At 43.5% G+C, this 13,676-nt stretch overlaps 1 protein-coding gene across 1 annotated transcript in view; it reads right to left on the reverse strand.

Annotated features, from left to right (window-relative positions):
• LOC125466463 (solute carrier family 15 member 2-like) overlaps positions 1 to 13,676 on the reverse strand; it is a 154,219-nt gene that overhangs the window by 14,985 nt on the left and 125,558 nt on the right. The window contains exons 18-20 of the mRNA XM_048560992.2: positions 13,409 to 13,543; positions 10,675 to 10,792; positions 101 to 232 (exon numbers count right to left, since the gene is read on the reverse strand). Of these exons, the coding sequence (XP_048416949.2) occupies positions 101 to 232; positions 10,675 to 10,792; positions 13,409 to 13,543 (385 nt within the window). The remainder of the gene's footprint in view (positions 1 to 100; positions 233 to 10,674; positions 10,793 to 13,408; positions 13,544 to 13,676) is intronic.

A 13,676-nucleotide genomic window follows, 5' to 3' on the forward strand; every position in this document is an offset into this window, starting at 1 on the left:
CCAAAGAGACAGTTCCTGTTAATCTTGGCTCATGGTTTATTTATTTAATAAACAAGGATAATAGCTGTTCTATATCAATGAAGTCAACTCTAGCCATTACCTGAGTGTATGCCAGGTGTAGTCCATTGACTGCAAAAAGTATCTCAGACATTGAGATGACGAGGTACTGAGGAATCTGCCAAAGCACTGAGACAGTTTTTGGCCAGTTATCAATGTTCACCTGCATAGTGACCTGGCAAAAGAGATAAATCGTTACACAAGAACGTAAACGTTTACTAAGAATAGGTAAATACTACCAGCACCCAGAAACCTGTTCACCATCTATCCCTTTCACTCCACATCTCTCAGTCAGTTTTCCCTCCAGAAATATATTCAAGTGTCTCCTGAGTTCCCATCACCACTAAGTAGCATCAATTTGCTAGGTACAGGGGACAAACTTTCACTCACACATCATTGTAGGGTAATCATATTGTCAGGACTAATGGGCCAACATGGCCTGTTTCTGTGCTGTAAATCTCACCAAATTCTATGTAACATTTTTGAAAATTACCAGAAATACCAAAGCCATTATTTTCAGTGTTCACTACAGAATTTGCCCCTTACCGAAGACACCATCCTTGTCAACAATCCAAACTGCAGCAAACTGTCTCCTTCAACTTTGCTTCAAGTTCTGAAGCCTATTTCATCACCTCACTCAGTGATCCATTCCTAACTATCATCATACTACTCAGAATACAATTTCTTTATTTCCTGTAGATAGTTGACAGTCTTGAGCTTCACACAAATGCAGGAAAATAAATACATTTATATATTTGTGTTTGCACATGATTTTTCAAGTTTTCATTTTGCATGTGGCCTGGGTGGGATGCTTTTTTGAGGAGTCGATGTGGACTCAATGGACTGAATGGTCTGCTTCCACTCTGTAGGGATTCTATAATTCTATGTCTCTAAGCCACATGTATTCATCAACTGAACTCCTAGCCCAGAATCTTAACTATTTTTATTGGATCAGAGACTCAGCTGGCAGTATTAAAACAAATAGGTTGGTTTGACACAGACTAACAACAAAATTCAAGTAACCTGTTTTTATATTTGCAAAGTCCTTAACCAGCTGTAATTTCTTTTGGCATCACTTGTTCTCTCTGTAAAATTAGTTTCTGCCAATTGATTTAATGATGATAATAATCATCAATGATAAGAATAATGATCATGATGATTATAAGGGATTTTAATAAATAAGATTCTCAATTTCCAATTGTAAAAAGGAACATCTTTTGGTGTAAAAAACAACCAAAAGTAATTTGAATAAAGCATTTAAGAAAATTGTATTGCCCCCATATGAGACTCACTGCAGCTGCAAGGAGCTATGGGGCAGAACAGTGAGGTGAGGAAGAAAAGCAGCAGTGATTCTGGCAAGTCACAGCTTGCTAAGGTGGCAAGAACCTGCATGAGATTCTGCCTCAGTCGCAGGCCTTTGTATACCGTTGTATACTCAAACCGGTGGGTTCTACATCTCTGCATTTACCACTGCTGTGCTGTTGAGTTCCTGGCACTGCATGAGACCTGCAAACAATTCAAAAATGTCCCTGAAGTGTCACAATAGGCATTAATTGAAATTTAAAGCAACTTAATTAGGTACGGCCGAGATTGAAAGTGACCCGAAATATTGTGTACTAAAAATAATGTATCAGTTGAGTATGTATATGTACATGTTCCACTTGTGATTAGGATACTGAGTTGGGAAAGGTTAGGGCTCAGATACAAGAACTCATATATAAGAGGATGATTACGTTGCATTTGGTATTGTATAATCCATTTGGAAAACAGACCAGTCCTGCTCCTTACTTTCCCACCTTAATGTTTACAAAATTAATATTGCCCACCCAACTTGGGGCAGATGGAACAGGGGACTGTGGCTTTCTTAGTACTGGCTCCAGTCAAGCTGAAATTTATAAGCACCATATTTTGTGAGTGGGAATCTAATACCGAAGAGCTAGAGATAGCACAAGCTGTGAAAAGCAGGCCAATGCTCCAGTGCTAATTGTTCTAGTGTTCCAGTGTTCTGGTATGACTGTTGATACAGTCAGTCACTTGGGAAAGCAGAATTTGAATATTGCTGAAAACAAGGACTTGTGACCAAACTTTTTTATCTTTCACTCATCAAGGTAGAATGCCAGATTGGATGGAGGGGAACGGGTAGATGCACTGTAATGCAGTCAAATGGGATTACTTCAGTATGGGAAATCTGGTTAGCATGGCCTAGCTGGACCAAAGGCTTTGCTTTTGTGCTGTATGACTATATGACTATGCAAGAAGTCATTGAACAAAGTACCTTGTGGAAGGTTATGTCACAGGAGTCCATGATGTTGAACATAGGTTAGATTCCCTACAGTGTGGAAACAGGCCCTTCAGCCCAACAAGTCCACACCGCCCCTTGAAGCATCCCACCCAGACCCATTCCCCTACAACCCACACACCCGTGAACACTATGGGCAATTTAGCATTGCCAATTCACCTACCGGCGCATCTTTGGGCAGTGGGAGGAAACTGGAGCACCCGAAGGAAACCCACGCGGACACGGGGAGAATGTGCAAACTCCACACAGACAGTCGCCCAAGGCAGGAATCAAACCTGGATCCCTGCCACTGTGAGGCTGCAGTGCTAGCCACTGAGCCACCTATGAATGGGCAGGAAACAGTGAATGGGCATAAGGAGTTCTTTTTCAGGTTGGTGGCCTGTAAGCTGTTAATGGGGATCGGAGCTTTACAATATATATGAATGACTTGGAGGAAAGAAGTGAATGTGCTGTAGTCAAATTTTCAGGTGACACAAAAATATAAGGAAAGGCAGGTTGAGAGACAATGATACAAACAGTCAGCAGAGAGATATTGATAAGTAAGTGGACAAAAGATTGCAAAATGGAGTTTGATGTTGAAAAATGTAAAGTTGCTCATTTTGGAAGGGAGAACAAAAGAACAGAATATTATTTAATGGAGAAAAACTGCAGTAAGCTACAACGCAAAGGGGCTTGGGAGATGGAGGATTTATGCATGAAACACTGAAAGGGAGCCCACAGAAGTAGCAGGTAATCAGGAAGGTTAATGGAATGTTGGCCCTTTAATCAAAGGGTTTGGATTGTGAGAGCTGGGAAGTCTTACTACAACTGTACAAGATGATGGTGTGACCACATTTGGAGTATTGTGAGCAGTTTTGGTCCCCTTATTTAAGAAGAGATAATATTTCATTGGAGGCGATTCAGAGAATATTTTACTACCATTATCCTTGTTGTGGAAGGTTTATCTTATGAGCAAAGGTTAAATAGTTTAGGACTCTTCTCATTGGAATTTAGAAGAATGAGAGGTGATCTCATTGAAACATATAGAATTATTTCAAAGGTTTGACTGCTGAGAGGATTTTTTCCCCTCATAGAAAAGTCTGAACCAGAGGGTCTCAGAGAGAAGGGGTGTAAATTTAAGACTTAGATGAGATGGAATTTCTTTTCTCAGAGGGTTGTGAATCTTTGGAACTTTTTTCCACAGAGAGATCTATGTATATGTTCTTGTGTATGTGTAAGGCTGAGACAGATTTTTGTTCAGTACGGAATATGAGGTATGTTAAATGAACGATGATCCTACTAAATGGCAGAGCCAGCTCAAGGGCTCAAACCTGCTCCTGTTCCTATTTCCTATGGTCTCATGATCTTACAAAAATGCCAAATATGCATTTTATAATTATTTATTAATCGAGGAAGCACACTGTTTGTCCTTCTCAAAGGGAATTGAGATGGCCAACAAATTTTGGCCCAGTCAATGACACCCACTTCCTATGAATGAGCTACAAAAAAGTTACTGCCAATCCTTCTGTTTACTCCCACCCGTACACAATGCAAAGCTACCACTGTACACCTGTGAAAATTCTGCCTAAGGTTAACTGCTTTCAGATCAGAATCTGCTATGAATGTTAGGTCTTTTAGACAGGATGAGAGTGCTGGTCAAGATTCTATGTCAGTAAGCTACTGGAGAGGACTCCAAGAAATCTGTTGAATTCCTCACTGATACCATAAATGCAGAGTGCAGCAGCAGCAGCAAGGAAAGAAAGGACTTGCATTTCGATGGCAACAGTCACAACTTCAGGATGTCCTCAGGGTGTTACAACCAATTAAGAGCAGGCCCCATTCCAATGCAAGGGTGTTGTTACTGGGACAAGGTTGACGCTTGAAGAAACAGTCACGCAGAATATATGGGTCCCAGGAAGGGATAATGAACTGACACAATTCCCTAGGCTTGTCCAGAGCACTGTTTACAATTTGGTCACTCTACTACTACATGCTGACACAGGATAGGCTACAGAGAAAGGCAAGAAGCATTACAGAAGTCCATAGCATTTAGACGTGACAAAGTGCTCAGAGAGATCTTACTGCATACTTCAGGATTCCAGGATAAATCAAACCCAGACAGTACACTTGGCACTATCATAAACTCTGAACGCAGTAATGTGAATACTTGGATAGAATTGGAAACTTTAGCATGTTTCTTTTTGCTCCAAGCCACCAATGACTGATGACACCCCAACACCGCTGGATGCTTCTGCCTGAATGAGTTTGGCATGCAGCTAGCTTTGATTTCCCTCTCTGTTCAGATGCTCTGTTTCCCTCACTCATGTTCCCTTTCATAGATAATGATGGAGGAAAGATGACATTCATAATAAACAGAATATTGAGCAACAAGATGGCATGGATATCCAGGCCGTACTACAATTCATGAGAAAGTGCTGAGTCAAACTGTCCCTCATGCTTCCCAATTTAGTTTTAAAACTGAATCAAGCAATTGAACTAATCTCTGCCAAATCTAACTGAAATGGATTAAATAGAAAACTGCTGTCCTTCTTTCCTTTTTGCTTTTTCGCAAGAAATCATATTTATTCTTCTATCATCTGGGAGGTATTTTGGATTTAAATTTCTGGCCAGAGGATTTTGTTTTTTAAGTTGGAATGGTGCAGAGTTAACTAGTCCATAGAGGTTTGGCAAGGAATTGTATGAGGCTGACGGAATTATACCTGGCTTTCCACAAATAATGGAACATAATCAAAGAGCAAGTGAATAATACATACTTCTTTTCAAGCAACAATGGCTTCATTGTTCCCTGCATCCAATTCCACAGTGGCTTAGCCATTAGATACGACAAACATAACAGTAAGTTTAGCATTATGCAGAGAACTCATCTAGAAAGAAGATGTGTGTGGCTCTTGAGCAAGGACAGGATCCCTTGTGCAATATTCAGCAAGATCTCTTTGAAAAGTGAGCTGGTTTTTATCAATCTGATAGTAAACAGCCTGAAACTCATTCCTATTTTGTAATGGAGTTGAAATGGAGGTGATGAAATTACCCAACTCTACTGAAAGATGAGTGACCCAGGGTCTATAGAATGCCTTAGTGTTATTATAACTACCCTATGAACAAGGCTCACACCAAATACTGTGCACTACTTACAATTTTACATTTTTTATGATGCCAAATGGAACAAGAGTAATTCTTGGAGAATAATCTGGGCCACCACAGCAGAATGAACCTAAACCACCCTTGAGACCAGTTAAGAGTCAATCACATACATGTTCCTGCTGCATATGGCTACATTTTTGTTTGTCTAGCGCTCAGAATGATCTTAATGCCCAATGACACACTCGGAGTACTCCAACAGACAGCCATCTGATAGTCAAAATCTCTTCCTCAGGGTGTATAAAGTAGATAATGTGTAATCTGTGAAGTTAATGCCAGATGGAATAGTTGAAGAGATTAACAGAAAACTATTTAAACATGTGGGAAAAAAGAAGGGGTGGATTTACTAATGGGCTGACATGAAGGAGGGTGGCAGAACATACAAATATATGATGAGGAGTGGCAGGAGGCCACTTGACCCCTCAAGCCTGCTGTACATATGATAAGGCCTGACCTGATAGTGACCTCAACTCTACTTTCCCAACTTTATGAAAATATTGTGAAAATTATGAAACTTTTATAAAAATATTCAATGACCTTGTCTCCACAGCTCTCTGTGGAAGACAATGTCACTCACTAATGGCCCTCTAACAAGTGCAGCTAGGTCTAATGGCAGCCAAGTTGCCAATGCCCCATAAATCATGATACAAAGAATGAAATAGAAAAGAGTAAACAGGAAGTTATGCTTAGACGGTACCAGACTTGGATTGCAAGCAAGGTTAAATCAGGAAGAATGGAGGACTAAGAGACTATAGGCAAACGCTTAAGGGTCGGCCAATGAGGGCTTTTGCAATATATGATGCAGAATTGGAAAGAAATCAGACCATTTTATCCCAGTCCAGTTTTTATGTTTGAACTGGCATGGCAAGTTTCTCACTGGGTGACAGTGAAAGCAGAATTGATGGAAATCAATGCTTGTTAAATATCTTGCCAACATCACAGCTTGCCTCATTAATATTCAGACTCCCCCTCCCACAAACTCATCAGAAAAACTTCACAACGAAATCAGACCAGACGCCTGGCAAATTCAGCTCACTGCTTACTCCAAACGACCTTCATGTTCGACAGTGGGCAACAAAATCTCAGGACACGATCAATGGGCAGCAGGCATATGTACCCCTCCTAACATCCGCCAACCCATCACGACCATCCTGGCATGTTTATACAGTGGCAGTTCACACTGAAAACACAGAATTAAATTGCAGGAAGCACAATCAACGAGCAATGAAAGGCCACAGAGGAGGCACTTTGTACATGGGGGCAGGCACCCAGCTCAAAGACTGGACCAGCCTGGGTCTTAGGGCTGCTGTCTGTTGTCTTAGTACTCAATCACTTGGCAACTATGTGTATCCATAGACTGCACTTGCCAATTAGTGCGGTTAGGAAAACAAGCAGCTTGCCTTGTGCTACACAGTCATTAGTTTAGGGGGCACTTGCTATTGAGCAGTGTGCGACATCAACTTCACACCTTGCCCTGTGCAGCAGTTTCTGCAGCGAACTCTCTGCCTACAGTAAATGTAGGCAGGACCTCCCCCTTCACCTCCATCCAAGGAACCAAAAAAACTTTTCACATCAGACAGAGGTTCACCTGCACATCCACCAATGTGGTCTACTGCATCCGCTGCTCCCGATGTGGCGTCCTCTACGTCAGATGAGTCCAAGTGGAGGCTCGGAGACCACTTTGTGGAGCACCTACGCTAGTTCGTGACAAATGACTGCACCTTCCAGTCGCGAACCACTTCAACTTCCCCTCCGACTCCTTGGACGACACGTCCATCCTGGGCCTCCCCCAGTGTCACAATAATGCCATCCGGAAACTGGAGGGGCAGTACGTCATATTCCACCTTGGAAGCCTACAGCCTAATGGTCTCAATGTGGACTTTACCAGTTTCAAAATCTCTCCACACACCGATCTCACTCCATGACCAACCTTCCCTCTCATCCCTGCCTCATTGGCCTGACACAACCTGTCCATCTTCTCTCCCACCTATCCACCCCTCCTGCCTCACTGACCAATCTCCACCACTGCCTATCAGGACTCACCTATCACCATCCCACCTACCTTCCCCAGCCCCACCCTGCTCCTCTGATGTTGCCTGGCCCACTGTGCTCCTCCAGCTCTACACTGTGTTATCTCTGGTAGAATTGAATGTGATTAGGTGTCCGGTCAGCAATTTATTGTTCAGGTGGCCCATGTCTCTGCAGTCTAAGGAGTGGATCACTGTCAGTCTGTTGGCTCTGTAGTGGAAGCTGTCGTGGATAGGGCTAATGTGGTCAGGTGGATATACAGGCACTAAACAGGAGTCTGGGTACATCTTGGCCCAGGTGGTGAAGAGGGTGTGAGCCACATGACCATAATAACATCAAAAACACTTATGCAGAAACTGATGATGTAACAGCCTTTTTCACCGATACCCCCAAAGTACCCTCAATAAGTTTCCTTCTTTCTGGCCTTCCCACCACGCCTCAGTGGCTGGGATGGAGGGAGCTCACTCTGATGTAGAGCCCGTTGGTCCTGGAGGGTTGGTGGCTGATCCTGAGATGCTTGTGTCTGGGTTAGCCAGCCATGCCAGAGGCAAATTGACCCTCCCTGACTTGAACAGCCAAGTGGCTGGCAGGGGGCAGGTATGGTGGAGGTGGACTGCCCAGCCACCTCTACAATCTCCTGAGAGGAAAGTACAGAGGGGCCATTGTTTGGTACAACCTCTGTCTGGGCATCTCCTGGCACTGCCCTGTCTCCTTGTGAGGATGGGCCAGGTTCCCTGTCCCACTGACCCCATGCCTTTGGTCCTGAGGGCTAATAGCTGGGATGATGGAGTGCAAACATGTGCACCTCTCCACCAGACCCTGGAGGGACAGACAGTCCCAGTCAGACTGTCACTTGACCATCTGCACTGCCCCAGCTTCTGGCCAATGAGGGCCATTGTGTCCCACATCCCTGCTTACTGCTCCTGACCTTCCCTGTGCATGTGGGTGAAGTCCCTGATGGTCAACACAACAGGTTCCTCTCCTGCCTAGGCTGGAGCAGGTGACCAGTCTCTGACCATCCCCCTAGTGCCCAGCGACCTTGCCATGTCTTCCTCACCATCTGTGGAACTCTCACTGTGAGCCACTCACCAGATTGTGTTCCCACACTCTGTGTGTCTATTGGTCCCATCAAAGTGTCAGTACCTGTGCTGGGAGAGGGTGCAAGAAGCAGCTTTGCTGATGCTTCCTCTGAGGCCTCAGTACTCTCATCCTGAGAAGTCTAGGAGGGAGCTGCAAGAGAAGCTGGGCATTTTACCACAAAGATCATGGGAAAAGTAGCAGAATCTGTGGAATCTGAAAGTGTCAAGACCAGTGGATTGAACAGCTGTGTAATGATTGAGAATGATAGTGGGTTATTGTGAGAGTTGCATCAGCTGGGGGACATCAGTCCCACAGGAGTGGTCCTGGACTTCTCTTGTGAGGGTCAGGATTCTGTCCTCGGGGTGGGGTGATTTGAGCACACATGTTGGGACACTCCTCTGCCCATACTGGCTCTCTCTGAGCTATTGTGGGCTGTCTTCTCCTTTAATGAGCATAACGGGGTCAATGAGTGAAACGGCATGGCTGCCACAGCTATTAGGCTTGCTGCAAGTAGAGGAAGCAGAGTGAGGTATTGTGAGGGTGTTGAGGAGGAAGTACACAAGGTTATGGTGTAGGAAGTTGGGGAAACCAAGTGAGGGAAGGCATTGCATGCAACAGTGAGAGTGGCAGAGTCTGGGTGGGAGGTGGGGGCAGTAGCAGAGAAAGGTTGGGTGTGAGGTGACAGACAGGAGTGTGGCAGAGTGGAAAAGGGGCCTCCTTTCTGACAAAGCTGGCTTGAATCTGATAGAATTCCAGAATCTGATAGCACAACCTTCTTTGTCAGTCCTCCAGGAAGAATACTCCTGTCCTGTGGACTATCCCCCTCAACTGGGGCCTCTAGGTCCCTGCCACTGAATTGCAGCACCATCTTCACCTTTTCCAGCATGTTCACATTCTGCCTATCACTGAGTCAGGACAGCTTCGGGAACCCAACAGTACACAACAGCTTTTTAAAGATGGAACAGGCACTAAGGGGCGCAAGTCTTTCTGTGTATGCCTGCCAGGTAGCAAGATGCTCCAGGAACAGCGCACGGTAAGATGTAAATTGGATGTATGAGAATCCATGGAGGCAGTGATGCTAATTAATGCGGAATTTGGTAGAATAGAATTTGGTTTAAAAAAAACTGGCCAAATAGTTCCACTTCGCATTAACAATTAATTTATCTCTTCTTCAAATATTGATTCAGTTTCCCTTTATAAGATACTACAGGCTGAAGGAATTTGAATGTTGCTGAAAGTAGATGAGAAGTCAAAACTTTTCGAATTGCACTCTCCAGGATTATTGGCAAGTAATAGACTTGAAAAAGGAACATCAGTTTTTTTACACATCTGATTTTTGCCTCTTAATCCCATTAAGTGAAGATGGAAAGCTTTTAATCTCATTTCCTTTGAGCAATGTTTAAGTACTGTACACCCAAGCGCTTGTTTATACTTATTTATGGGGGAGTGACAACCCAGTGGTATTATCGCAGAACTAGTAATCCGGCAACATGAGTAATGCTCTGGGAATCTGGGATTAAATCCTGCAATGGCAGATGGAGGAATTTGAATTCAATAAATGTCTGGAATGAAACTTTAATGATGACCATTGCCCCACAGCAAGGTGGTTGACCCTTAAATGCCCTCTGGGCAAATAGGCATGAGCAGTAAGTGCTGGCCTAGTCAGAGATAGCCACACCCTGAATGAATTAAAAAAAACTGAAGGAGCAATAACTACAACAGTAGAGATCATTTTGGCAAGAAAAAACTCATACAGAAAACGAAAATGATCACCACAGATATTGAAGGATAGACATGAAAAATGCCTGTCAAATATTGACTTTTCTTTATATCCTGACCAGGACTATGAGACGTGTTAGAATGACCTCCTCAGTAATGGGAGAGAAATACCAGTCTTAGGCAAACTTGGTTTTTATAAGAAATTCTATTTCTGAAGGAGGAAATCAAGCATCTTGAAGCACCTTCAGTGTGAATGGAGAAGATGTGGAAGTTCCACTCACAGCAGGAGACCAAGGGTGTGGCCCAATGTATTGGATGGGAGTTATGCACTCTGTCTCCTCAGTCATACTTACATTGTTAGTGTGACTAGCTTGATAGATAACAATTGTATAAACACCTCCGTCCTTCAGTTCAACTTCTCCTTCAACATGAAGAAAATTTGGACCAAATCCTGACAGCTGGAAAGAACATCTGTGGTAAAGAAGACATAAAACATTGTTGCATCAGGGCTAAGGGATTAATAACAGCCTGACTGAAAGTAGTTTGAGGGCTCTCTCTGTACAATATTAGCATTGATTCAGACAGAAATAAGGCTGTCTATCTGTGTGAGTTTGTTTATCTATCATAATATGTGGATGTCTGAATGAAGGTGTGTGAATTGTTTATGCTCATCTGTCTGATGATGCTGCATAGCTACATGTTTCTATGTACTTTTCTGTATATATGTGTGTATGCCTATCTACTTATTGGATTTTCATCTATTACGAAGAACTGGATAGAAAGTGTTCCACAGGAACAGGCTGTTGGCCTAACCAGACTACACTGTTCTTTGTCATAGAGTCATATAGCACTGAAACAGGCCCTTCCTCTATGCCAAACAGTTTTCCTAAACTGAGCTAGTCCCATTTGCCTGTGTCTGGCCCATACCCCTCTAAACATTTCCTATCCTTGTATCTGTCCAAATGTCTTTTAAGTGTTGTAACTGTATCTGCTTCTACCACTTATTCTGACAGCTCATTCCCTTTACAAACCACCTTCTGTGTGAAAAAGTTACCCTTCAGGTCCTTTTTAAATATTTGCTTTCTCACCCTATATCTTGTCCCTCTACTTTTGGACTCCCCTACCCTGGGGCAAAGGCCTCGGATATTCTCCTTATCTATGTCCCTTATGACTTTATAAAACTCTATAACGTCATCTCTCAGCATCATACACACCAGGGAAAAATGTCTCAGCCTATACAGCCTGTCCTTATAAGTCAAACAAAATATATTTTTCAAACAGGAGTCGGCAAAACAGTTAGAGCAATGAGCCAAATGCAGTAGGTCGAGTATATGGGTATAAATTGAAAACTAGATGTGGAATTTATACCTCTTGGCTTCAATCATTTTGGTATTAAGAAAATATTATAATCAAAAGAGTGAATAGCCATTCATAAGAATGTAGGAAATAGTCCTCTACACAGTCAAAAACCCCAGACCTGAGTGATCACCCTAACCTTTTCTCACCATCCAATCCTCTGCCCCATTCTTAAATAGTGACAAGGCCTCAACGGTGACACTCCTCCCATCTCCATGAGCTAACTAGAGGTAAATACATCCCTAAGTCAACACACTACTAGTAGGTTGCAAACTGAGCAATCCACCTCATGAGGTGCAGAACATCCATGTGTCAATTTAAATCAGCCTCTTCCACAGTGAAATTATGATGTGACAGTTGCAGTATGAGTTCCCAAGGCCTCTGGAAAATGGAGGTACAGCTGCAGGGTAAAGCAGGTAATTGCTTTTTAGGTAGAGAAGTCCTCCTGTGACAGGTTTCTTGAGGAAGCCTTCAATGTCCCAGTTGGCCTTCATAAGTCTGTCTTCAGCCCCACTGATATACGGTGATCTGCCTTGCTCCACCACTGCTCCTGACAAGCCCAGATCTCTCACTCCTCTCTCGAGTGCTGGAGACTGTCTTGAGCTTCCCTGACAGTGTCCTCCTGCCAGGCTCAGTCTGCAGCCAGGCAACCTACTAGTTGTCTAGCTGCAAGGCCTGAAACTGAAGTTTTTACAAAGTCCGGCCATCCAATTCAACAGAAACCCTACTACTCCAGCCTTGCTGGGTTTTCCCAGCCAACTTTGGGGGCCCATGTAATTCTTCACCAATTTACTGCTTGGAAGTGGCCTGGTGGAAACACACTCGTACCTCCACGCCTTTGTATTTGCATGTCTCTGTGTCAGTAGAGATTATGTACTTAACTTTGTAATTAGACTTCACAAGCTTCTAAACAGTGATTGATTAATTCAATCAATTAAGATTAAGGTTGTAAAGGAGTCAGCACTAGTGAGGTTTAAAAAGAGCGACATACTGGTCCCAGTGTGAACATATGCCCCAAGGGTCAGTTTACGTTTGTCAGAATTGCTAGGATAACATTCTGACAGAGCTAATGGACCTTGGGTGTCCTGGAAGTGCAACATGACAACCTTACAGTTTATTCTCCAAAGATCGTAGGAGCAAATGAAATACCCAGAAACAGAAGCTACTAAAACTAGCTCCACTACAGCTAGTATCTTCATTTCTTTGTGGCTCTTTTCTGGTTTTTCCATCTGGGTAGGAGCAGGACTAGGTCATTCAGACCAGTGCACAAGTGTCTCAGTGACTCAGAATGTAAATTTGAAGAACACCTTATCTTCTGCGTGAGCACTCCACACGCTGGAGGGCTCAATGTTGACTTCTCCGATTTCAGTTAGCCTTCCCATCCATCCCCTGGCTCCCTTTCCAGCCCCAGCTCTTCCCTTTCATTCCACCTTCTGACCCTCCCTTCCAGCCACCAACTAGATTCATCCCTCCCATCGACCAACCAAGTCATACCTACTACCAGTGTCCACCTATCACCACCATTCCGCCTCCACCTCTAGCCCCCTTTCTTTATCTGCAGGTCCCCCTACCCCAACATCCAATCCTGAAGAAAGGTAATACCCAAAACGTTGATTTCTCCTTTCCTCCAGAAGCTGCCTGGTCTGCTGGGTTCTTTCAGCCCCCTGTTTGTCTACCTTGGATTCCAGCATCTGCAGTTTTTTTTGTCTCTAACCATTGTGCATTTCTTACCTGCCAAGTTTTATAGGTGTGTACAGTGATGGGACAAATGGTCTCACATCCAGATCTGCAACAGTGTTCGGTTCACATGTCAGCCTCACAGATTTGTTGCTGCTCGCATCTGGTATTTCCAGCACGGGAAAGATCCTACAGATAATACAATCTGTTGATGCACAACACTTCATAATCCGAGCAATCATTCGGATCTAATTAACAGGTCATGAACTAGTTAAATCTAAAGCTGCTGCCTGCTACATCAGACATCCTGAAGTACATTTAT

The sequence above is a fragment of the Stegostoma tigrinum genome, chromosome 31 (assembly GCF_030684315.1).
Source record: "Stegostoma tigrinum isolate sSteTig4 chromosome 31, sSteTig4.hap1, whole genome shotgun sequence".
NCBI classification, from domain to species: Eukaryota; Metazoa; Chordata; class Chondrichthyes; order Orectolobiformes; family Stegostomatidae; genus Stegostoma; species Stegostoma tigrinum.